This window comes from Megalopta genalis, unplaced genomic scaffold, assembly GCF_051020955.1.
Source record: "Megalopta genalis isolate 19385.01 unplaced genomic scaffold, iyMegGena1_principal scaffold0050, whole genome shotgun sequence".
In the NCBI taxonomy this organism is placed as follows: Eukaryota; Metazoa; Arthropoda; class Insecta; order Hymenoptera; family Halictidae; genus Megalopta; species Megalopta genalis.
The window spans coordinates 361,782-389,291 of record NW_027476119.1 but is presented as its reverse complement, the minus strand read 5'-3'; the positions used below and the strand labels follow the sequence as shown (position 1 = coordinate 389,291).

Genomic DNA, 27,510 nt, shown 5'->3' with positions numbered 1-27,510 from the left:
TTTTCGGTAATAACTCGTAAACGAAGCCGCGTTAAAAGTTACTTCAAATGATCTCAGGAACCTCTCATTTTCTGGAATTACCATAATTTTGGGACACCCTGTATATTCTTAAATACTGCACTTGCAGATTTTTTTCTTTTGTCTTTCTTTTCCGTCTCAGAAATTGCCTTCTCAGTGACCAATAAATTTCCTTCTTAGTGTCCAATAAAATTGTTACTCAGTTCACACTATAATTGTTACTCAATGTTCAGTAAAATTGTTGCTTGAAACAGAAGATAGTACATTATTGTAAGACTGAGACCAGGGTGAACGATAATTTGGAATCTCTTCAAAATTTTCTAAAAATCCGCGCCCGGTTATAAACAATACAATAAATTCTCTCCAATTTTCTCTCAGCTTCTAAACGAAAACAGACAATGTGGGAAGAGGAGATACGATTATTCGAGCCTCGCGTCTCGTTTTTTGTAGTCGTTGACAATCGGCAACTGTAAAAACGAGCCGCGGGGTTCGTATAATCGTATCATCCCTTCCCAAATCGCCCATTTTTGTATGCAAGTTGTGGGGAACATTCCGGAGAATTCACTGCAGCTCGTTCGTCTTCCAGACAATGCACGATAGATCGATGTTCCCTTCGTCAAAACGTAAATAGCGATAGCCACGAGGTGAATTCTTCTATAACGAACGCGTCGAACGCGTACAGGAGCAAATTGATAATTGATGCAAGCGTCCCCGAGACAAGCGGAGGCCGGTTCTAGCATTCTGCAACGAGCAACTCTCTCGAAAGTTTGCGTCTCGCTATAAAAGGCAGCCGTTTGTACGGCGTCGAACGGCAGGTTTCCAGGTCCGCGTCGCGAATGGCATTGTTCGATGTTTCGCGAAAAGGCATCCGGCCGCGAATTCACGTCGTCGTAGTTTTTCCGTCGCCCCCGTTCCCGTCGTTCCGTTCGCGAGCCACGGCCGTTCTGACAATGGGGAACGCGCGCGTGCCCCTCGAACAGAAAGCTCGCTGAAGGCTGAAAAAAAGAAAGACGCGTTGCGTCGCGAGTGGTGCTCTCGAGAAATGTTTTTCTTATTGTTCTTTCTCTGTCTCCGCCTATATCTCTGGCTGTCCCTGTGCGTCTCTCCGTCGCTTTATTCCTTCGCGGATCTCTCTCGTTGCCGCCGCGGCGACTCAGCGACAGTTCGAGAGGATGCTCTTTTCAGGACGCTCCTTTCAGCCGCGACACAATGGCGGACGGTGTCATTAGTAGCGCGTGGAAAACGCGCGTTCCCCCGGCGCTATATCCGACTTTCTACCGCGTAAATACCACGCGGCGGCCAGAAAGGATCTGGAACACACGATAGCCGCGGAACGTTTCCGCGTACGATCCATCGGCAACCGTGAGAAACACCGGCCGAGGCACGTATCCATCAGCCGGCGTTAATCAGATCGGAACAAAATGGCGCCTTGGGAGTTTTCTTCGCGCCGTGCCGCGCCGAGCCGAGCCGATCCCACGCCGATATCACGCTTCTTTTTTTCTTTTTTCACCGACGAAATCCAGCGTGCTCTGCGTAACCTTGATCGTCGTTGCCGATCGAGATGATCGCTGATGCGCGTTTCTTTTCTTCCCTTTTCTTGCCGCGCAAATTCGTCGGAGCAATTTGCAGGGGTCGGACGAAATGGCACACGCATCCCGAATGCTGGATAAAAAGTTCGTTAGTGCGCGACACCTCCGACTGCCGCGTCAGTTACGAATTTGATGGATGGACAACAACGGAGAAAAGAGTAAGTTAGAATTAATAGCTAAATGGTACAAAATCCTTAGCGGTACAAATTAGACATTTACTTTTGCGCTAATATCTATACATTCTGCTATAATATTTTATTATTAATGTTATTATATATTTACTATATATATTTTTTATAATATTATATATTTATTACGTATTTATTTTAATGATATATTATATATTTATTACATATTAATTTGATAATATATTATATATTTGTTATGCATTTATTTTAATAATATATTATATATTTATTATATATTAATTTTAATGATATATTATATATTTACTATATATTAATTTTAATGATATATTATATATTTATTATGTATCTATTTTAATGATATATTATACATATATTATATATTTATCATATATTTATTATATATTTATTTTAATAATATTATTTATTATTCCATAAATATAATGCCACAATTGCGTGTAAGAACAATTGCACTATTTCCAAGTAAGTTTTAAAGTTACACATGAGAATACGATCGATTTATACAACGTTGCGGCAAATTCTGAAACGGAAGGAAACACTTTGGTTCGCAAAGAGTTAATGTAGAGTGTAAGATTATGTATCAGATTTTGCACAAAAATTGCGTTGGTAACGTGTATTTCCAACAAAATATATTCAACAATTTCGAAATCCTCTTTCGTTAGTTTGTTCGACGATTCGGATTAGTTTGACTAAAATTCAACTTAAACCGTGTTCTGCCAGCCAGACATACATGATTGACGCCATTCTTTAACCGGGCGCGATGGATTGATTCGATAAACGAGATTTGTCTGCTCTAAACGTTCGGCTGCCAAGTAGGGCCGAAGCACAGTTCGGATCACGAACCTCGAATGACAGCGCGAATTCTATAGTCAAATCCAGTGGATCCACCGGTGGTAAACAAATATGTATGGTGAACAGTGAAGTGGGATCGAATCGGAGTCGCATTTTTGAGATGGTAAACAAGAGAAGCACGCCGGCGCGTTTATTTACCTCCACCGATTCGTCTCGTTGAATAGTCTGAAAATAACGCGTTTCTATATGGGATGCAATCCGCGCGATCATGTCGCTTGGCACTTTTCAGCTCGGAACGAAACAGTCGCCGCAGTATTCGAAATTGTTTTTTTAAACACCTTGACAGTAAACCTGCGATTGCGATCGAAATAGTCTCGTATCTTTTATTTTCAAGCTGCCGTGTCTACGAAGACCCTTTGTTAAGAAACGATTGCATAAATTCTTTTTCACAAACTTATAACGAATAGCAACTTATATGAATATAACTTATAATGAATTATATGGACATATAATGAATACTATAACGAAAATTACGAAGAAATTAAATAAATTCATTATATTTATATATTCATTTTTATATCAACTCACGTTAATCACTTTCGGAGTTGTGGTACGTTTAAATGTTGACTCTCATATATAACTGTCTACAGAGAATAAATTCTGAATGAACTAATTTTATACGGAAAATAAATTCAATCCACCGAGAAGTACCTTTAAAAGTTTCAGATTTAAATGTTCGAGAATAATAGCATATGTGGACAGTTCAAAAGCCGATTGGTGTAAGTCCATTAATCTTAAAATTGAGATAAACAAGGATTTTGCGAAGCACAATTTTTATAATAAGATGACATACGAACGAACTTAATTGGAACAGAAACAAAAAGAGAAATGTCAAGGTTTTTTTAGAAAAAGCAATTTTCTCTAAACAATTTTGTTTAGTCGTTCCGTGGTTAATATAAGCGTTGCTATCTATTGTTTATTTATGACGAAGTCGATTATATCGATTTATCCACCGGAATGATCTTATGATAAAGATGTGTTTGCACCGCGTAACTCGATTTAAAAAAGAGATAAAGTTACAGTGATTTGCTTCTGCACGTTCGTGTATCATTTGATAATTGAAATTCCGAAACCAACGTTTAACCCCTTGCCATACAAATAAAACGGAACTTGGTGCGCCCGAAAAATCCTATTTAATTTGGCTCAATCAAAACCAATGTTACGTGCAAGCTGAGAAAGAGAATATTTTGTTTCGAAATTTGGATTACTGATTTATGGATGCAACTTTGTTATTGGTACCGTCGAGAAGGTGGGATGGTGGGGCATCTTGAACATTATAAACAAACCAGAATCGACGCACGAGCGGAGCAACTGAGTGCAGTAACTTCTCCCCAATTTTCCTTCAGTTTGCAAACAAAAATGGACAATTTGGGAAGAGGAGATACGATTATTCGAGCTCCGTTTCTCATTTCTATAGTTTTCGATTGTCAACAATTATGAAAACGAGGCGCAAGGCTCGTATAAATCGTATCTCATCTTCCTAAATTGTCTATTGTTGTTTACAAGCTAGACGAAAATTAGGGAGAATTTATTGTATTCCCGTTTTGGAATACCACCCTTGGCAAAAAGTGTTCCATCACACGAATCCATTGTCTACCATTCTATTAATAAGTTGGTGCGTGTGAAATGCAGGCTTTTGTTTTCTGTAAATAACACCTATGGTTATCTATTCAATTATTTATCCATCTTTCTGACGATTGTAAAGATTGCAAAGACAATGAAGATTCAGAAAAATCTCAAACATCCGTGGCATAACTACGGTGGGCGAACCTGACGAGCTCTTGACAAATTAGACTCGTCAAAATCTACAGTGGCACATGAAATGAGCGAAGACTCCGACTCGTCATTGTATGTCAAAGGGTTAAAGACACGATACGACTCATTATTCGAATCAAATTACGACATTAGGATTTCGAACGTTCTAGTTGCAACAAGCTAATACAAAAATGGGAGAACGACATTATCCAGGGTAGGTACGACCATCGAAATGAATTGATCCATTTCGCCTCGGTGCACGCAACGGCTGATCATTTCTATTCGCTTAGCGAAACGCGTCTTGCACAACGCGATCTTAATAAAAGTTCCACGTGAACGCGCAGCAAGGCCGGAAAGGAAAGAAAGCATCTGAAGATTAATATAACCGACGCATGATCGCGACGAGATGCGACGCGGCATTGGAAATGGACCTTTCTCTCCAATTCTCTCCAATTTTCCTTCAGCTTGCAAACAAGAATGGACAATTTGCGAAGAGGAGACACGATTATTCGAGCCTCGTGGTTCATTTCTATAGTTCCCGATTGTCAACAATTATAAAAACGAGTCACTCCTCTGCCCAAGTTGTCCATTTCTGTTTCCAAGCTGAGCGCCAATTAGGGTGAATTTAGTATAATATGCAATATCCAACGTTCGATGTCGGTTTTCTCGACGTTTTGTAGAAATACTATGATTAGATGGCACACGATTAACGTTAGTTATATTATTATAGACGAAATGACTGGTTTCTGATCTTTGTTTTTCATAATTATTGAAATTATAGAAATGTTTCTGTGAGAAATTTTTCGGTAAATCTTTTTACTGAAGCATGTATTATACAGTAGTGGCCCACACAAAAGAGTTCGTACACCTCCTAAAACCTTAAAAACTTTTCGAAAACTGAACTAAATGGCTTGAATCATTTTTAGATGACAAAGGGACTAGTCTGCAAGACGATGGCTGAAAAGCTTCTTTATTAATTTTGCTATTACTTGGAATGAAAGGAAAACATTAAGAAACCTCGTTTTTTAACTTTTTTTATCTGAACCTATAACGAAATTCTCTTCTCGAATTGTCCATTTTTGTTTACAAGCCGACGGAAAATTAGGGAAAATTTACCATAATCTAATAATATACAATGGCACATAAAATGAATGACGACCCGTACTCGTCATTGTATATCAACGGGTTAACACCGAGTCGACGCAATAGTTGATGCCTCAATGATTCTCGCCATTTTTGGCGCTGTTTAGACACGAACGGCACGAGGACTGTCATTATAAATTCGATACGGCATCCTCGCGAGGCCTTAGCAAATACGTCAGCAGTCGTTTTCGGCTATCGTATATCGCAAGGAGGTCGTTACCAAACAGGTGAAATAACGACCGTGCTCGATGATTCAAGATGGCCGCGCGGGCGGATAGATTGCCCGGTAGAAAATTCGATACGGGTCTACTTTCGACTGGGAGGACTGGTCTTTCGAAACGGGTCTCTCTTTTCGAAGTTATTTACAGAGAAAGCGCCAGGAAAGTAGATTTTGAAGATGCCCAAGAAACTTTCTGAAAGCCTAAAAGGAACGCGCTGCAACTTTTCGACTTTACCGTCGGGGACAGTCGTTCGAATTTCTCGACGGCTAACAGACCTCCATTACCGTACCTTTGTTGAACATAACTTCTGCATAAGTCCGGCCGCTTTATCATCGCGCGCAGTAACGAGTCGGCAAGGCTCTCCCGCGAGCTTTCTATTAAAAATTCTATGAAAGTTCTTGGCCGCGATCTTTATTAAAATGGAACGCGACGGTTGTTACATTTTGTAAGCGCGCCGTTCTTCCAAAAATATGTTACCGTTCAAAATGCAAATGCAATTTCTCGGGGAGAATGGATTCTTTCAGTTCTCAAGAGAAAGAGAAATTATTCAAATAAGATTCGAAGTTATTGGATCGCTACTTGTTCTCCTTGTTCGTATACAGTGACCCACAAAAGTGTTCGTACACATTTTAACTATTTTAACTCTTTGGGGCACAGGATTTCAGAAAATAAAATAGACCCATGTGTTGCACAGAAATTTCATTCCATTTTAAATTAAACAAAATTTGCATATTTTTATTTTCAACAAAAGAATCGCATAATATAAAAACATAAAAAACATTTTTAATCCTACTATTTTTTTTAATTTCGTTATCACTTTGAATGAAAAAAAATTAAACTGCGATTTTTGCAATCTTTAATTTGTTGTAACTCGTAACAACGTGAATCGATTTCGATAAAATGTTCAAACATGCATATAAGTTACCGAGATCTACGAAAGAGATTTTTATATTTTTGTCGTTCCAAATAATAGCAAAATAAAAAAAACATTTCACTCATCGCCTAGTAGACTTGTCCCTCTATCGTCTAGAAAAAATTCAAGTCATTTAGTTCAGTTTTAAAATAGTTATTGCATTTTAAAAGGTTTACGAACACTTTTGTGGGCCACTATATATCTTCGTTGCTATAACCTTGACGTAACCTAGTTATTTTGTCCATAGATTCATAAAATCGACGGTCCAATAATGGAAACATAGACTGTTCCTTTAATTTCCAATCTGATTAATTGAAGAACTATTGTTTTCTCCATAATGAATGTACCACAGTTTTAAAATAGTTATTGCATTTTAAAAGGTGTATGAACACTGTATGTATACATAGAACTATGCGCAACTTTTCAGCGATGAAATCCATGGCACTTCCGAGACATAGTTCCGATCACTAATGCTTCGTATTAGTAGTGTTTCGAATTGTATAATTGTTTTCAGTCCATAGTATTTGTTTTCAAGATGTTCCTTTTTTTTGACAAATACGTAAATCAATTAGTGCATTAACTTAAATTCTTTGAAATTACGGCTAGCAACGTTTTCTCTTATAGCCACAGAAATGGTAACAGATCTGTCTCTCACATTTGAACACTGAATCGTCGTTAGGGCAATATCGGCACCTAATTCGAGTTTGCAGAGTCTCCGGATAATTGAGAAATGGTTCTTAAGTCTGTGAGAAATTCCATGGACGTTCAAACAATGGTGAAAGTGTTGAAAGCATGTTTTGTAGTAACCCGCTCGATGATTCGTTGAAAACGAAGAAAGCGGCGACATTGTCGCATGTTAATGTCCTCCGTGCGTGGGAATTGCAAACTCATTAGCTCTGTCAGACGTTAGTCAGAACTCACGGAACACCTGATTGCATAGCTGTATTCATATGTATGCAAAGATCGCGCGTACAATTTTAGCGTGAAATGAGAAATAGCAGCAGAGGTATCAGCCTAAAAGTTACCAGTATAATTTCAGTGTAAAATAAAATGTTTTTCTGTAATTTCAGTGCAAAATAAAATGTTTCAATGTAATTTCAGTGTTAGGGGTGTTCCAGAGTTCTGGTATTCTAGTGTTAGGGGTTGGTCGAAACGTTTAGTATACAGGGTGGGTGCGCGATCTACGAACCTTGAAGAAGTAGAAACGTTTTCGTGGCATCTTTCGAACACAATGCGCACGGAAAAGTGTCTCGGGGGTGGTAAATTTAGCATCGACGAAATGAACCTTTTCATCTACCCTAATGGCGAACGACATTGTAGGTATGGATACATAGCGGAGCCACTTCTGGTATGGAAGGTAATGGCCGTTATTGTCTGGATAGCGAACGCTTCCTAGGAAATGTTGCTTTTGAGGTACTCGGCGCCGCAGCTTTTAGCCGGAGAGTCGATTTTCCACGTGCTCCATCAGCCGGCGATAAGGCGACATTGTTATTTAGATAGGAATCTCTAAGTAATGTTACCAACCCGGGACACATTCGCTCAACATTCCCATAAAACGATACTTCACTCCTGAACTCGGAAACTTCGAATGGGACATTACGTATTTACAGCATTCTTGATCCTTCAAAGTTTGCTGCTGCGAAATGTTTCAAAAGATGTTCGACAAGATTGTCATTTTTCTTTTTTTGTTAAGAATCTGAAAGAGACTACTTTACTTTCTGCAAACTAGACCGTAAAATTCCGAAATTTTATTACATAATTGTGCGAGTTATGTGCTCTTTACGACAGAGAGATTACTTTCAAAGTTAAATCACGTTCATCTTTACCGTTATACGCTCTTTAAAAATAACTGCGCTCGTTGTTTCACATCTTACAACAACTTACTCCTTTCATAATTTCACTGTACAAATGCATTTTTTACATTTCTAACATTTCTTGTATTTTTTACATTGTTTACTTTTATTAAACATTTTTAATCTTCTTCACGTTCTTTTCATTATTTAAGCGTAAACAAAAAAAGTATCTACACTTTAGAGTATCTAAAAACCAAAAAAAAAAAAGAATAGATCTATAGCCAGAGAGGGTTAAATAAAGTGGTTAACACGAGGAATTTTTTCTAATAGACTATAAAATAATACAAACATTAGTAATTTTGTCCCCACTGAATAGAAACTGTTTAAAATAAAATATATAATTGCACCATCGCAGGAAGATTTAATTAAAAGGTAAATTAACTTCAGGCATTGTTCGTTGTTCGTCGTTCGTCGTCACTGGGCTATTGGCGCGAGGAAAACGCAGTCGCTTTCTAGCGAAGGAAAGTGCGGAAAAAATGCAGGAAGAGTTGTAAAGCCGGGCGTAGAACGGCGATCCATGTAAAACTGCGGCACGGTGGACGTTACTGGCAGTAAATTCGAGTCCATGGTCGTCGCGCTTGTGTGGGCTGACTGGCAGAGTGGTTCTACATGATTTAGAAGTGCGTGCATCCATGGACAACAATGCAAAAGGCGGAACAAAAGAGCCCTGGCCATGCGGCCTCTTGCAAAAATGAAGATCCTCTCTCGCGTTAATTCGTGGAAGCGATACTTTAACGGGCGTTCGTTCCACGAATTAACATTCGAACGCGAACCGTTTCGACAAGAAGTATAACCGTATATGCCAAGGGTTATTTATGATTTTATTTATCAACTTTTTCAAATATATTTAGAACTTGCCGCTAGTTAGGACAAGTTAATTTTCCTATAGACCTGAATGGAACATGTGGAAAATTTTAATCAATTGGAAAATTAATTGAATGGATTAAACTTCTGCAATACGATTTCAAACACAGCATTGATTGATCAGCATTTCTCTTTGTTCTTAATAATTCCCCTAATAGAGACAATTTTTGTTTATTGTATGTCTCCATTTACAGTAAATTCTCCCTAATCGACGCTCGAATTATAGACAAAAGTAGACAATTTCGGAAGAGGAGAAACGATTATTCGAGCCTCGCGGCTCGTTTTTGTAATTATCGTTTGTTAACAATTATAAAAACGAGCCGCAAGGCTGGAATAATCGAGCGTCGCAATCTGAGCGTCGATTAGGAAGAATTTGCTGTACTTTCATGCTGAGATTTCGATAACAGAAGAATCAAATCATATTTGATAGATTATACGTATGAAATCTTCGTGGCGAGTCTGTCACGTTGTTCTAGTTCAAACGATTAAGAAAAAAGAATTGAAAACTGGAAACCGTTTAGCGTTATTTCGTTCTGTTTTTAAAAAAGAGTGATAAGGGCCGTTTGCCCGGCATCCATACTTTTCCACCTACCGTTCCGTTTTCCTTCGGCGAGGTACAAAAAATGTTGAAACGCGTCGATTGTCGCGAACGATTTCACCGTTTCGCGAGGGCGAGAACCGGCCTCGTTCGACGTGAACCGAAATGAAAAAAAAAAAATGGTCGCGCGATCGAACGGATCGCGAACGATGAGTCGCCGCGAAAACTCGCCACTTTCTATTTTCATGAGTGCCCGTGGCCGTACTACTGAGCCACTTATCGGGCCCCGAACAAGGATGTAATCGGCCGTTCGGATGGATCCTCTTCTCCTCTAGATTTCGTCCCTGTTCTTTTTCGTAAGTAGACCATCGTTCGGTTCTTGCGTTCCTCGTGTTTTCTCATTCACGGTTCCGAGCGGCCGACGACCTCCGTTCGAAAGAGATGATTCCCACAACGGGCTCTCGCGGCGCACGTTCGTAAAAGAAAAATCCGCTTCCACACGAAAGTGTTCCGTCGATGACGCACGAGGCTGCCTCGGCCCCGTCATAAGTGGCATAAGTGGCATCGACGAGGATCGGCCTCGCGCGACAATAGAAAGTTTACGTGAGAGCGGCGAGGGCCGTCGTTCTCGACCCGGAAGGAACTCCACTGACGAACTGACCCACATCCTCCGAGCATTAGCCTTGAAAGAGTAGACGAGATCATCCGCCGGGATCCTCCGGGGATCGAGGTGAAAGGACGTTCAACCTTTTTTCGCGTGTTCGTGATCTTGAACCGAGCGATCCTCCGAATAAGCAGGAAACCGACATCTTTTCTAGTCAACCTTTCTACACAAGGTGGCCCACAAAAGTGTTCGTGCACCTTTTAAAACGCAAGAACCTTTTGAAAACTGAATTAAACGGCTTGAATCATTTTTAGGCTACTGGACGATGACCGAAATGATCTTTCTTTTTTTTAAATTTCGCTTAAAAATGTCTCTCGTTGATCTCGGTAACTTATATGCACGTTGGAAATTTGATCGAACTCGGTTCGCGAATTACAACAAATCACAGTTTTATCACGATTTTGTGCAAAAACTGTAAGAAATCTGCAGTTTTTCAGCACGCATATAAATTATCAAGATCTACAAAAGGGATTTTTTACATTTTCGTTATAAGCTCAAATAAAAAAGTTAAATTCCATGCCATTCCAAGCAATGGCAAAATTAAAAAGAAGCTTTTCGGTCTTCGTTTGGTAGACTAGTCCCACTATCGTCTAAAAAAAAATTCAAGTCATTTGGTTCAATTTTGGAAAAGTTATCGCGTTTTAAAAGGTGTATGGACATTTTTGTGGGTCACTGCATATAAGACGCGAAGAACGTCGTCGGAACTGCAGCGAATTTCCTGGCTTGTCGCGTATCCAAGAGTTAATTGACGAAACCGGGAATTAAATAGAAGCTTGCCTCACCAATGAACCTGCTTGACATTTAAGGAGGATTTTTGTGTTCGGCGGTTTTTATCTTGCTGGTCATTATGCGGTATTTAAATTCTCAAGTCGAGGAACGTCGTAGTTGGAATTACAAGCACCGAAGGAAACTCCGAAAGAAATTTCTGCAAATCTTTTCCCGCTCTAGAAAATTTTCAAGTTTAAAATTAGAGATTACCGTCGCTATACGTATATACGTCTTTCCTATCTTTAAAGAATAACCGACCAGGAAATCCGTTCTGTTACGATATTTCCAGTGAGAGTATCGATGAGATATCGCTCGCTTTATAAATACACATAAGTAAAAATAAATTCAGTGCAGGTGTCTAAGGTTAATCCGTTGCCTCGTATATTGTGCCAGCCTTGCGTCGAGACTTCAAACAGAATTTAATAAGTATGAACGTTAGTCTCGTCCGGTCTGAAGAGATTTATGCAAATCTTGTATCCTCGTGGAAGAATTTTGAGGCTTCGGATACTAAGCACGGTTCGATTCTTATCGTTCCACTGCATTTATTGTGAAACTTTGTACCGGCAGATCTATCTTCTCCCTTCAATAAATCTATTTTCCTGCCAAGAAACCGCTAGCAATAAAACAGCTCTCAAACCAAGTGGCGGGTAACAAAATAGTTCTGAGCGTCCAATAAAGTTGTTACTCGGCTCAGGAAAGTTGAAACACTAAAACTACCAAGCCAGCAAGACTCTTTTTACAATGTGTACTCGAGTCAAGAAATCCATCGGATCGCTTCCCAAGGAAGCACACCTTCGCAGTTTAAATAATAAACGATGCAACAATGATGAAATAAACAAAAAGAAACAGGACGCGATAATAAATAGAGTTTTCGTTTATAATTTTGTTTAAATCGTCGAGATTAATTTGCAGAAACGCAGCCCGGTCGGGAAAACTTCCCCGAGACGTGGCCCGTTCGCGAGCAAAATTGTGATAGGAAAACTGAATAATTTGACTAATTGTCTGGAATTGCAATCAATGCTCTAATTAATTTTGCCCGGGAACGTCGCTGTTGCCGAGTTTCACAGTTCTGGATCATCTCGGTCATCCAAGTCCGCGGGGTGCGGGGTGAAAAAATAATTCTTTCAATTGGACGCTGCCGCCCGCCCGGCAAAAGTATATTCTCAAGTCTCGGTCGAACCGCACAGGTTAGGATTCTTCCCTTTAAAAGGAGGAATAACAATGGAAGTTGTGTCTCCTTATTCGTTATGCCGCCGGGAATATTCTAATGCGTTCCTCTCCGTTATTCATGAGGTGAAGTCGGCTTCGGGATCTACGAATTGTCGGGACGGTTTCGTTTCTTTTCTTTTCCCTTTGTTCCTCGTTACAACTTCGACGGGGGCGCCGCCGTCTTCCTCTCTCTCTCGTTTTCTTTTCCTTTCTTCTTTCTTTCTATTTTCTCGTGCTTTTTTTTCTCTCGTCCCCATACACACCCCGCCTCGTCATTGACGCTCACAGATATTTTCATCGGGACCCGATGAAAAAGGAAGAGTAATCGGAGACACGGTTTTCCTTTCGTCTGGAACAGACCGATTCGAATTTGATATTCAACCGGCCGTCTCTCTCCGTGATTATCGTTCCGCCATCGTTAATGTTTTGTGAATGAGAATGATCGAACCCTCCTCTACTCGCCGTGTGCAGTGTATTCTGTAAAAATAGAACGCGGATATTTATGCGTTTATAGCTGCCAAATGATCTGAAGCGAGAAATAATAAAACAATCCGTTAAGTAAATCCTTTTGCCGAAGTTCATAATTAATGAACTTATTTATATAATGATGAACTTATCATATATAATGAATTTATTTTCACGATCTGACATTTTATTCGTCCGTTTTTGTTTTAAACGTGTAACATTCACAATCTGTGTTAATAACACAGGGCTAAAAAAAAAGTTCTGTTTCAAATGTAATTTTCTTTTGCTCGAATTAATTCTTCTGTCGGATCGATATGACCTTAGACCGTGTATTAAGTTTATGTATCTATTTTAATGACCGCTTCACACACATTGGTGTCGAATTACCACTTCATCGACTTCCCTTGGGTTTAATTAATTAATTAATTATATATTATATTAATTATTTATTTTAATTAATATGAATAATTAACTTCATATAATAAGCTTAAATGCAATGTATTATAACGCTGTCTTCAGAGATATGTACGCATCTGTTTAGTCAGGTTTATATCGATCGAACACCATTAACGTTGGTTTACGTAAACATCTGCAATAATGTTATAGAATACAATAGTGTTATTATATAACTCAAATTATATTATTAATTATATTATATAATTTTAAAAATATATTATATAAATTACATTATAATTTATATTATAAAAATTACATTATATAAATTATATTATAAATTATATTATATAAATTATACTATATAAATTATATTATTAGTTATATTATATAATTTTAAAAATATTTAAATTTAAAAATATATTATATAAATTATATTATAATTTATATTATAAAAATTACATTATATAAATTATATTATAAATTATATTATATAACTAAATATAGTTTAATAATAGTATTAGTTGAATTATTCTTTTATTAATTCCGTCTATTAAGATATTTATAAGCACCTGAAATGTCGGAGTTTAGAAAATAGGAATTCCACCATACGATCTAATAATGTTTGACGTTCTAAAGCGTGTTGGTCCCTGCTCCCCGAGGGACCTTGGCAATCGAATTTGTCAAATTCGACAAACTTTGATACTCCAAGTTAAAGTTGTTAATTAAACCCGAGATTAAGCTTCACAGAACTACCGCAGAGCTACTGCGGAAGTTCAACTATTTAGGGGAAAAAGTTGCTTGTTTCTGCTTGAAGAACATTACCCGTACACATTTTAAGCTATGAATCACCTGCGAATAAAGCGAAACGAAGGGAAGAACAAAGAAATCGAAACATTGATATCCTGCGAGAGCCGCTGTCCATTGTTAACAATAAATCTTCGTTAGCAAAACAGTGATCGATACACGGTTACTCGATACACGGTTTTCCAGAAAGTCTACGCGAGTGAAATCCGACGCGTCCGCTGTTTTGCTTTAATCTCGCGGCGCAGCCTTTAATGAAGACACGGTGGATTAAATATTTTCATTGAAATTTGATTGAATCCCGATGGCGGGTCCCGCCGTCACGTACGCGTCGACGAAAAGCCCTCGCGCGACCCTGCCATAGTGAATATTACGCGCGACAATTGTTTTGTCCGTGTGGATTATGCGAGGACGTGGGCGTATTTGTGCAGGATTTACCATAGAAGCGCCGTGAAAGCACAGAATTTCTGTTCGAAAAGGTATCTTTGGGAAAATCTAGTTTCGCCCATCGATTCTCTTGGTTATTCTCGGTCCGAGTTAATGGACTCGAAACTTCAAGTACAATACAGGCGCCACAAACGGCCGTGGTCCTATTATAGTAGTATTTGAAATTCAAAAGACATTCCCCGTCAATCATGAAACATTTTCACGACTCTCTTCTATTATTATTCTTTCAATAAGTTGCATACTGGTTCGCCCGAAAAGTTGTTTCGTTAAAAAAAAAAAAAATTCATTTGTAAGGGTGTTAAAGTGGCACTTGACTCAGTATTTTGCCAATAAAAAAACAGAACTTCTACGAACATATGATTTCGAAGCTACCAGAAAGATGTCAGAAAGTTGTTCTTTTTTCTTACTTTAGGCGAAACTGAGCGAACCTAGTTGATCCAAGAATTATCGCAAAGAATAAATATCTTCGTAGTTAACCCCTTCGCGACTAAGGGAAACATTTTTTCTAATTTTAAAATTGACGATTGTCGTGTTTAATTATAGGTTAGTTTTGGTACAAAACGCAATTTGCCAGCACGCAACATGCAAAAAGCGAAAAAAAAAAATGAAAAGATGCGCAAATTGTGCCAAACACATAATATATGTATTATACTATGTGCAATGTTCATCTTTATTTTTCACAACCAAAAGAATATCATAATTAGCACATCATTTTGTATAGTAATTTTATTTCATAATTGTATTATTTTGGTTAACATTTTGTTATGATAAACCAATAAATAAAAAACACTGCGTAATAAGCCTAACCATAATTTGAGTCCGTTGAGAAAAATATTTCCCATAAAATTCCAAAAAAACTACACATTATTATGTATTTCCCTTATGATTTTTATTTATCTTACGTACAAACATACTAAAATAGACAGTTACATACTAATATTTACTCTTAGCAACCTTATGGTCCTGTAAAGGTTAATGAAATCAATATTTTCAAATGAAAACAAGAAATCAAGAAATATCAAGAGATAGTATAGAAATAGTAGAAATAGATAGTAGAAATATCAAGTGAAATCAAGAGATATATATTTATTCGTCGAATGAAAATCTTCACCAATCTGAAAGTATCTTTAGGATAATTTTAAATAGGAACATAGATGAAAAAAGAAATGGTTGGGAAGGTGCCTAGGTTGTAGTCAGAAACGATTAGGGCAACTTTGCGAATCCGATTTTTCGCGAACTTCGTATTTTAATGATTTTCAAGCGTGTATCGATCGTCGAGGCACGTCTCGAGTATTATGTTACACCCTGTATTTCGGGATACTTGTAGCGGCGACGGGACGAGAAGCTGTTCGCCGACGAAATTACTGACGGTTACATCCTTTGGGAAGCCTTTGAATTTAGGGTGCAGCCCGCCGTATGAATAATGCATTGGGAAAGACTGTGACGCGGCTGCCGGTCGCTCGAGCCCCCTGGTAATTACATTGATAATCACGTTAAGATTACATTCACGGCCGTTACACCGCCATTACTCGGAAATATCTAATTCCTCGTATATCCGAGTAATTGATACCCCGGAGGCTCGATCATTTTGATTTCTCGAGCGTCTTGAGATGAAGAGATTAATTGCGGGCCTTTTTAATTGTACAATGTATCCTGTGACTGGTTGCACTGTGTCAGGAATACGATGATTACACGCAAGAAGATAAATAATAGAGGGATCAAATCTCCGCAGAAAATTATTGGAGTTTTATTTTCTGTGTAATCGGTAGACAGCGAATTTTTAGGCGACACAATAGTTGTTTTCATTAATTGCAACATACGCCAGCCACACCGACATTTCTTTCTTTCTGTAATTATTTTATCGAGTACAAAATAACGCGACAGTATCTTCTAAATTCCTTAAATGTTTTTACTGTTTCCTGTTCGGTCTATTCATTTTTGTCATCGAATTTCCATGTTTATAGACATGTTTCAAAAAAGAGTGAAATTTTTATGGGTGAAAGACCGTCGTTTCGGTAAAGAGGCAAGGGGGCCCAAATTGTCCATTTTTGTTTACAAACCGAGGGACAATTGGAGAGAATTTACTGTAGAGAATTTACTTCTATTCTTCTACCGCAAGAATCTCCGCCCGAGATAATATTTATAAACATTGACAATGATAGAAACATTCGGTTTACTAAATACTGTCCGTTGCTCAGAAGAAGTCAGTTGTTTCGGCACAGGGCAAAGGGGTATTCCGCTCGCTCCGTCTGACCTGCACGCCCGTAGTTCTCCTTTTTCTATGACCTCTCGAAACCCACTTCAATTGGTAAACGAGAAGACCCACAAGCTAATCGACGAGTGGAATAAGGAGGATCGCTCGCTCGCTCCACCCAATCACGTCTCTTGCTCAGCACGTAACTTGGGCAATAATAATCAAAAGTCTGAAAATTAGAAGAGACTAGGTAGAGTGGGCGACCGATTCCCCTTGCCCCTTTCCCCTTGCGTCATTTAGTTTATGCGTAGTGTCTCATTTTCTCTTTTCCCGATATTACCTTTAAGTTCATAACATTGACGTAGGCGTAAAATATCCGTAAAATTCCTATACTCGAATAATACATTGCAAGCCTGCGAACATGAGAATAATTCTGCACGAGCAAAACACATGATTGTTTTCACTTATACTTCATAAATATTGAACACATATTTAAAACGTGTATGATAACCGTTTTAAAAAATCATATGATACAAGGTAAATATAAAAAATACGTGTATAGTACAGCACGTTTGCTGCACAATGCAATGAAAAGTTACTCAAGATGCTAATTAGTAATTAGTAATTACAAATAATCATGTGTTCATCGGAAGAATCTGAAGTTAATGCTTTACGGGTAAGTCACCGTTCTTGCATCCTGTATTTGTTGCGCCTGTTGCACTTTGTCTCGATTGTTCTACGTGACTCCTACGTCCCTGACTCCTGTCGTGGGTCTCATTCGCCCGTAGTCTCGTAAATAATACACACACAACGCGCAAGCACACGCGTCTGATGTGTGCCGAGCCGAAATGGCGACCACAGGAGTGCGAGACGACAGGGAGCCAGGAGGCGTTGTTTGTATTTTTTCGGCCGAACTCGAGTCCCTCGTTTCGTGGAAATTCAGCATTGGGGCGGGAACGTTAACATTGGTAAATTGTTGAAAATCGGTCTTACACTTTTCTCAGCGGACTTCTTTTGAGCAATGGATAACATTGTACCGAATTTTCCATAATATAGCTTTTTAAAAATGTACTAGACTTATATATTTGGGGAACTAAATATAACCTTTGTTTTTAACACTAGATTTACGAAGCTGAAAAACAGCTGTATTATATTAGTTTATAAAAGTAACATAAGACATTTATTCTGATTTTTGACAAGTATTACTATAACATTTGCCGCAAGTAACATATAAATTAAATAAATAACTCATAAATGTACCTTTACGATATGAATAATCGTAAATTAAGAAATTACTGACCCGTCATTTTGACAAATTCCGTAAATCTAGTGTTAATCATCAGACTATGTAGCAACGTCCTTATCGATTTAATCACAACACATACGATTAAAATAGAGCTTATTTGCTTATTTGAAGGTTTACATGGAGCACACTTCGTTGTTCTTCCGATAATTTTCTAAATGTGCAAAGTGGAGATAGATGTTATCTATCGGTCAATGAAAATTGAATATCGCAGCTGTGGAAATGAACCTTGGGCTCGATTTCCGGGCTGTTTTTCAATCGGAACGATCCATTTCGTGGAGAAATGAAGAGCCGTTTGGTTTTGCGTTTTCGTGCGGACGACTTCTGGAGAAGAAACTTTTTCCATTACGGATCCATAATCTTGGACTTTATTGCTTCGGAAAGCGCGGCACGCGGCTTCGGGGAACTTTAACGACGAATTCTGACCGAACAGAAACAGCAAATGCGTTGCTACGAATATCGATTCGTTGTGTGCGGTAACTTTCGCCTCGGGACGTTTAAGCAGCTAGATTAATTACTTTGTGCGATCATTCGTTGCTCGCGATGCCCCGGCAAATAGACTTGCGAAACAGTAATACCAACAAAACCTGAAAACTTTCAACAATTTTGCATTCGAATCTTACAGTTTCGACGAACCGTATGTAAGATAACTGCAAAATTATCCGCGATCGATTATCTTCGATTTTTATGCTGCGTTCGAGTTACCATAGTTCTACAGGAAATATTCCACATTTGATCTGTGGTTGTTGCTTTTAAAATAAATTTCGTATACAACAATTTTATACGGTTATACGACAGTTGCGGATTTATAGAACGATTATCGAATGATTTTTCCGACTCCGAATATGATTTTATAAAAGCGAATAATGTTTATGCAGGTTGTAATTAATAACTCGGTGAACACAATAGAAGGGTAAGCTATGCAAATTATTTTATGAAATTTCCCTATTTTAAGTAAATTTCATTATAACGATTGCAAAATATATTGTTACATAATATAATAGATAAGAGTCGATCATCCTCAAAATATACTGCATTCTACATATACATACAGTCGCATGTAATTTATTAACTCTTCTCACTCGAAATTATTAACTCCGAAACCAATACATTTCTCTCGAACTACAGTATTTCAATGTTATATGATTCATTGCATTTTCTACATATGTTATGTAATATTATATATACATATACATATATATATATATATATATATATATATATATATATATATATATATATATATACATATTTACATACATATTTTTGCATATGATGCTAAGCTCATATAACGCCTGCTTTTTCAACGATATTTTAAATATAACAGGATTTAATATCGCAAAAATTATTTTGTAAAATGTCATAGACATTTGCCATTCGAGTGCAAAGGGTTAAGCTGATTTCCGAATAAATCCAATCAACGTCGATCATCCACTTCTACGACATCGCTATGACACTTTCATCGGTCGCTCTTGAACGACAACGCCGCGGTAATCAAATGAAAATATTCACGAGCGAAAAATCCAATTTAATATCTACGAATTACAGATCTAGAGGCCGATTCAAAAATCACTTGATGCGCTGAGGATGCGCCGTGATTTCTGCAACGGTGGGCTTGCCTGCGCCGTTGTGTGGGTGTCATCGACCTGGCTGCTACTGTCTCTGTCGTCATCGGTCACAGCAGGTACGTTCGTTTCTTGTTTCTCTTTTTTTCTTTTTCTCGTATTTCCTTTTTTGTTCATCATTCCACGTCTCCTTTCCCCGTCATGTTATTTTATTTCTGAACGGGGCTCCACGGTTTTCGTCTCGCCGCTCCGAGTCGCGTCGCGGCGCGGCTCGCCCGCCCGTAATGATTGGCCCCGAATTATTGAAAGAGCGGCCATTAGCAAACAATGGAGCTCTCCCGCGCGGCAGCGTTCACGTTCGCCGACCGCCAAAAGAGAAAAAGGAAAGCGGGGCTTTCTCGAAACGGGTGTGCATCTGCATATAATGCGACGACGCCGCGGACGTGATCGGTTTTCGGAAATCGTCCTGCGGGCGGATTCGTCCTTGATGCCGCGAGAACCGCAGCCATGCTCGGGGACCCCTACCGAGCCTAACTTCCTCTGGCAAACCATTTCTTGCACGCTGCCCTAGACGATCCCCGTGCTCGAAAGTTTGAGCAACTCGTGGACGAAGAGTTGATTTCTCGTATATTTTTCAATGCGATGGAAAGATGAAAGCAACCGGTTTGTAACTCCGCGCAGGTTTTGGTTGTACAGCGGACTTCCGTGTAACGCGAATTCGTATAACGCGACGAAAATATTCCGACTAATACTCCATACAGCGCGAAAAACAGTCCTGTATAACGCGTAAGATAAATTTAATATTTTCACATAGTTGCCGATTTTTCAAGCTCGCGAAGTAGCGGTTTATAAATAATAAAAACATGCGCTTCGTTATTTAACATTTATTCGCTGTCGGAGGTATCAACAAATAAGTTCCAACGACGCTGTTTCATTCATCGCTTGAATAGTCTATAGTTTCGTCTTGATTGTTATCGTTGATTAAAAACAGTTCTTTCTTCGGATCATTTACACTTTTTTCAGCGGAATTCTTTTGAGCAACGGACAATACGTTGTACCGAATTTTCCATGATATTGCTTTTTAAATATACGCTAGACTTACATATTTAGAGAACTAAATGTAATCTTTGTTTTTAATCATCAGACTATTTAGCAACGTCCTTATGAATTTAATCACTATACATATGAATAAAATAGAGCTTATTTGCTTATTTGCAAGATTAAATACAGGCCACTTCGTTGTTTCTCCCGATAATTTGTAAATAAGTAATGGTGTAATTTTAATTAATTAATCAGTACTAATTGTTAATTTAATTAGTAAATAAGTAATTAAAAACTGTTCTTTCTGCAGATCATTTTTAGATCGAAAATATGGGGAAGAGATATACGAAGTGATAACTTGTAGATATGCGCTTTTTTATATATGATAACAGCAAAAAGTAATAATATTTACAGTAGAGTCTGTCGGATTTTATTTACTCTATTTTTTTACTTAGTAATTTCACTGTGCAGGCCATAATGTTTATATAAAGTAAGGAGATCAGATGCTGCCGAAACTGTGCCGAAAAAATAATGTTTCATAAGAGAAAAGTAATATCAGGCCAATTTGATGGTCGGCTGAAGCCGCTCCCCTTCGTGAATGATCGAGCACAGCTCGCAACGTTATATTTATCATTTTAAGAGTCGAAATTTGAGGAAAAGCAAAATCACCGGCTGTTATTAACCTTAGATTTACGAAGCACACACAAAAAACAGCTGTTTTATATATTAGTTTATAAAAGTAACAATAAGACATTTATTCTGATTATTAACAAGTGTTATTGTAACATATATAAATAACTCGTAAATGTATCTTTACGATACGAACAATCGGAAATAGTGACTCGTTATTTTGACGGATTTTGTAAATCTAGCGTTAAAACGACACAAAATTTGTCCGGTAAAGCTAAAATTATCGCAATCATCGGAATTAGGGCAAATTGCGCGTGTCAGTCAATTTTCGTAGCAGACGAGATATTAGGATAACGAAGATAGACTTATGATGTTAAATATAGATAACGTCGGGATGGAGCTTTTCGGTAGACATAGTGGAGATTAATGGGGATTATAAGTAATAGAGGAGATTATGGTACCGGTTAGGACCGTTTAAATATTGATTGAAAGAATACCATTCGTATTCTCGTATTAACTAAATCCTTCATTAATTCAAACAATAAAACAGAAATTCAATTGAAAGAAACTTCAAGTAGAATGATATTTAAAGGTCAGCCTCTGACAGGCCCGTTGATGCTCTTCAAAACACTCCGACATTCGTACGTTTTTCCATTAATTTTCCTAAGGAGATAAAATTTAATAAATAAATACAAACGAAAAAACGAAACGTGATCCTGTAAACAACCGTGACTGGCATAAAGCAATATTCGAAGTATGGGAATATTCGTTTCGAACAAAACGTCGATAATTCCTCGCAGCAGTGTCACGTCTTCATTTTAAAATGTAGGCATCGGCCGCACATCGACACGTTGTCGCCTAGATTGTGACATAAATCTGATGATAAATTATTGCCATAATAGGCAGTAATTTCTCCCTAATTCGCGCTCAGATTGGACGCACAAAAATGGACAATTTAGGAAGAGGAGTCACGATTGTTCGAGGCTTGCGACTTGCTTTTCATAGTTACCGATCGTCAACAACTATAAAAATGTGACATAAACGCAGGGCTCGAATAATCGTATCTCCCCTTTGTCCTCCCAAATTGTCCATTTTCGTGCGCGATCCAAGCGCGAATTAGGGAGAAATTACTGTAATTCCGTAGATACTGAATTATCTACGCCGTGCTTGCTCCAGCAATGGAGACCGATGAATCAAACTTTTCCTGATCGGAACACGCTGCTTCTGTTAATATTATCGCGACATCAATTTATATTGGCTATCGGCATCGACGTTTCAGTAACTCGCGAGCCATCTTTTCGCGACTGAAATGTTCATGCGACCGTTTCGAGACCCGTCCAGTTGTCGGCCATGTAATATTTAAACAGCAAATACTCCGGAAATGGGAGTACTGGAATATCGGCCGGCAGAAGCGGCGTTCAGTTAATAATCACTCGATCGTAGCGAGCATTAAATCATTCTGAATTCAGCAGGTGAATCGGGACGAGGCAACGGGGGGGGGGGGGGGGGCGACATCGATGCGGACGAGACAGTGCAGCGTCTCTAATCAATGAGTTAATTATTTGCCGGGGAGATTATACCGCGGGCAACCACGTCCTGCCTCAGGATAAATCACGTACTTAACGAGACGTTAATTACAAGGTTAAATTGCTAGCCATGGATGCTCCGTCGGGTTAATCAATTCCCGGGTGCGTTGCGCCGGGACACACGGGTCCTTTCCGCGAATATTAGAGACCGTTCGCGTTGATTGCCAATAATCGGACTGCAGGCTATTATGCGATTTCGGATTATCGCGCTGGATGAACGAGTACGCCGGATGCGACGAGTCGCGCGAAAGTCCTTATGGCGAACTGAATCGAAAATCTGGGACAAAACGATGCTGCGATGATCGTTCGCGACGACTGCGACTTCGGAAGTTTATTTATTAGTCGGTTTTCATTGTACAAATCCTGGAGATAGTATTCGAACAGCTTTTAAAACGCGATAACTTTTTTTAAGCTAGATTAAACGACTTGAATTTTTTAGAGATCTTAACGGGACTAGTTTATTGAACAATGGCTGAACATTTGTTTTTGAAATCACAATTACTTGGAACGACAAAAGGAGATTCAGAAACTCGCGTTTTTGAAGTTGTGCAAAATGCACTTTTTTAAATTTTCGTTCCAGGCTGAAATAAGAATGCTGAAATTCGCGAGTTTCTTATTTCACTCGTTATTCCAACCAGTTGCGCAGTTTCGAAAAGAAATGTCATGGACACAGTCCCTCCAGCATCTCAAAAGATACAAATCATTTGGTTCGATTTTTAAAAAAGTTATTCCGCTTTAAACAGTGCAAAATTCGGTCACCGGGGTTTCCATGTGAGACGCGTAAATAATATTCAATCATCACTGTTCGGAGCCTACGAGCTTTCTTGTCTCGAAAACACAAATCGTCGCAGCAGCAGCAGCCGTAAAATGGGATCGCTTAAATTCTGGGATATATCCCGAGGAAGCAAAAAATCGTGTGAAATATTGGCTCAACGGGGCCGTAAATTAGCCGCGTTTCTAAAAATCTGATATTCGTCGCTCGAGGTTTATCTACGGTCCACGGATGTTCACGTGGATCTCCGATTACCTGGACCGTAACACGAGAGCCCGGGTAACAGAAAAGAATGCTATGCCTCATAGAAGAATTTATGAAAATAGCGGTGCAATGAATATCGCGCGAATTTCGCTGCGAATATAATTTTTCGTTTAGTATATTTTATGCGACTCGTTGTAGCTGCGAGCGAGCGAAATCCATGGTCTGCTTGCGTTTCCACTGTTTCGTAACCGGCGTTGGAAAATAATTGCGCGGAAACGGGGAACAAAATCATCGATCAGATTTAATGAAAGCGAGCCCGACCGTCGAATCCATCCTTATCGGGGCTCGTCTGTTCGTATGGGGAATGAGTCGCGAAAGTATTTGGACGCTTTCGAACGAAACACTCGTTGTTCAACAAATGCGAGAGTCAACTTTCGCTTCGACAATAACACATAAGCATCCCAGTTACGCGTATGAAATTCATTTATGGATAGAAATCGACTGAGCAAATCATTTGTAGATCGTAACAGAACAGGTAGAAATGCATGATTTATAACATCAAATACAGGATGGGCCGGAATTTGTGGTACAACCGAGCAGAGGGTGATTCTACATGCAAAAAAAGTAAGAAACAAATTAGATATAACATTTTTTGATTCGGGGCTCCGTTTTCGAGAAAATGGACTTTAAAGTTTGTTCATCTTTGTAAAGGATTTACAGTAAATTTTCTCCAATTGTCCCTCAGCTTGTAAACGAAAAAGCTCCGAACAGTGATGATCAAATATTATTTACGCGTCTCACATGGAAACCCTGGTGACCGAATTTTGCGCTGTTTAAAACGGAATAATTTTTTTAAAAATCGAACCAAATGATTTGTATCTTTTGAAATGCTGGAAGGACATTTTGGAAAGAGGAGATACGATTATTCGAGTTCCGCGGCTCGTTTTTATAGTCGCCGATTGTCAATAACTATAAAAACGAGCCCCAAGACTCGAGTAACCGTATCTCCTCTTCCCAAATTGTCCATTTTCGTTTACAAGCCGCGGAGACAATTGGAGAGAATTTACTTCTATTGTTCTACCGCAAGTATCTCCGCCCGAGATAGTATTTACAAACATTGACAATGATGGAAACATTCGGTTTTTTTTACTAAGTACTGTCCGTTGCTCTGAAAAAGTCTGTCGTTTTGGCAAAGGGACAAGGAGTGTATTTCGCTCGCTCCGCTTGACCTGCACGCTCGTGGTTCTCACTTTTCTATGACCTCCCGAAACTCACTTTTATTGGTAAACGAGAAGACCCACAAGCTAATCGACGCGAGGAGCAGTGGGGGAGGGGCGCTCCACCCAACCACGTCTCTTGCTCGGCGCGTAACTTAGCCAATAATAATCAAAAGTCTGAAAATTAGAAGAGGCTAGGTAGAGTGGGCGACCAATTCCCCTTGCCCCTTGCCCTTTGCGTCATTTAGTTTATGCGTAGTGTCTCATTTTCTCTTTTCCCGATATTACTTATTACCGTAGGCGTAAAATATCCGTAAAAAAAATTCCTATACTCGAATAATACATTGCAAGCCTGCGAACATGAGAATAATTCTGTAGTACAGCACGTTTGCTGTAGAATGCAATGAAAAGTTAATCAAGATGCTAATTAGTAATTAGTAATTACAAATAATCATGTGTTCATCGGAAGAATCTGAAGTTAATGTTTTACGGATAAGTCACCGTTCTTGCATCCTGTATTTGTTGCGTCTGTTTCACTTTGTCTCAATTGTTCTACGTGTCCTGACTCCTGGCGTGTGTCTCACTCGTCCATGATCGCGTAAATAATACACACATATACACCGCATACAGAGCCCCGAATGAAAAAATGTTATATCAAATTTGTTTCTTATTTTTTTCATATAGAATCACCCTTTGCTCGGCCGTATTACGAATTCCTGCCCACCCTGTATGAAATTGAACATACAATTTCAAAATGAACATACATATAATAAGACAGGATGGCATCTCTTGTAATTACATAGTATAATTACAATATAATTGTGGTACAGAATAATTACAATATAATTATGGTATAGTATAATTACTGCATAATTATAGCATAATTATAGTACAATAATAGCATAATAATAATAATAATATGTATTACGATTTCTTTATAAGTATTATTTACATTATCTTTCGCGTATTAGATACACATTAATTGTGGAATCAAACAGATACAACAGATACAAGCTTCAGTTTTCGATTTTTGGTACGCATTGTTTTAAGTTATTTTAGTTGTAATATCAGTTACACAACAAAATCGATCCTTCGTGCGCAAACAGTGGATGCAACAATTTATTTTTTCGGTTGTTTTTCGTAGTTTTTCATCGATCCGTTAACAATAGTTGTTAATCCACCAAATTGAACTGAATTAATTGAACTTAAATTTAAAATGCAGGTTATTGTCCCTCATAATAGTCAGAAGATCGGTAACATGAAAACAACTGTGTCTTGTTTACATTTCGAAGACATAAAGTGGCCCACAAAAGTGTTCATACACCTTTTGAAACGCAATAAGTTTTTCAAAACTGAACTATATGACTTGAATTTTTGTTTAGATAATAGAGGGACTAGTCTACTGAACGATGACTAAAAAGCTTTGTTTTTAAATTTTGCTATTACTTGGAATTAAAAGAAAAGATTAAAAATCCTCGTTTTTTAACTTTTTTATCTGAGCCTATAACGAAAATTGAAAAAATGCCTTTTGTAGATCTCGATAACTTATACGCGTGCTGAAAATTTGATCGAAATCGATTAACCCAGAGCCGAGCTACAGGCGTTGAAGGATATTAAAAGCTGCATATTTCATACAGTTTTTGGTCAAAATCATGATAAAACTGCGATTTTTGCGATCTTTAATTTGTTGTAACTCATAACAACGTGAACCAATTTCGATAAAATTCTACGAAAGACTTTTTAAAATTTCTTAAATTTTCCTTATAGGCTCAGATGAAAAGTTAAAAACGAGAGATTTTTATTTTTCTCGCCATTCGAAGTAACAGCAAAAAAAGTTATAAAAAAAAGCATTTCAGTCATCGTCTAGTAGACTAGTCCCTCTATCGTCTAAAAAAAAATTCAAATCGTTTAGTTCAATTTTTAAATAGTTATTGCATTAATTATTGCATTTTAAAAGGTGTACGAACACTTCTGTAGGGCACTGTAGACTTCAAAACGAAATGAAATAAATAAATAAGTGATACAATATGCGTGTAACTGAAATTAGAATTCATGGTCTGAAATTTCCGTACGCTACTATAGGTATTACAAAGCGCTTCGAAGTTCTCAAGGTGGCTTTAGTTTTTCAAGGATTTTATTTGCCAACGTTCGAATATCATCGTGACTCACTGTGTGCCGTAACAGGGAAACTCGCGCGGATTAACGCGAAATTGCTATAATAGAGCGAGAAAACGTGGTGGGGTACGGCGGGTCGACGAACTGGAAATTCGGATAATCGGATGTGTCGGTAGTTTCGACGAACTTTTATAAAATCGTTAATGGCGTGCGAGAACAC

The 27,510-nt window shown here is 38.3% G+C and overlaps 1 protein-coding gene across 1 annotated transcript in view; it reads left to right on the top strand.

Annotated features, from left to right (window-relative positions):
- Nucleotides 1-27,510, top strand: part of LOC117226678 (thyroglobulin) — a 60,230-nt gene that overhangs the window by 19,409 nt on the left and 13,311 nt on the right. Inside the window, exon 6 of the mRNA XM_033481266.2 lies at nucleotides 19,709-19,844. Coding sequence (XP_033337157.1) covers nucleotides 19,748-19,844 — 97 coding nt within the window. The 5' untranslated portion in view covers nucleotides 19,709-19,747. The remainder of the gene's footprint in view (nucleotides 1-19,708; nucleotides 19,845-27,510) is intronic.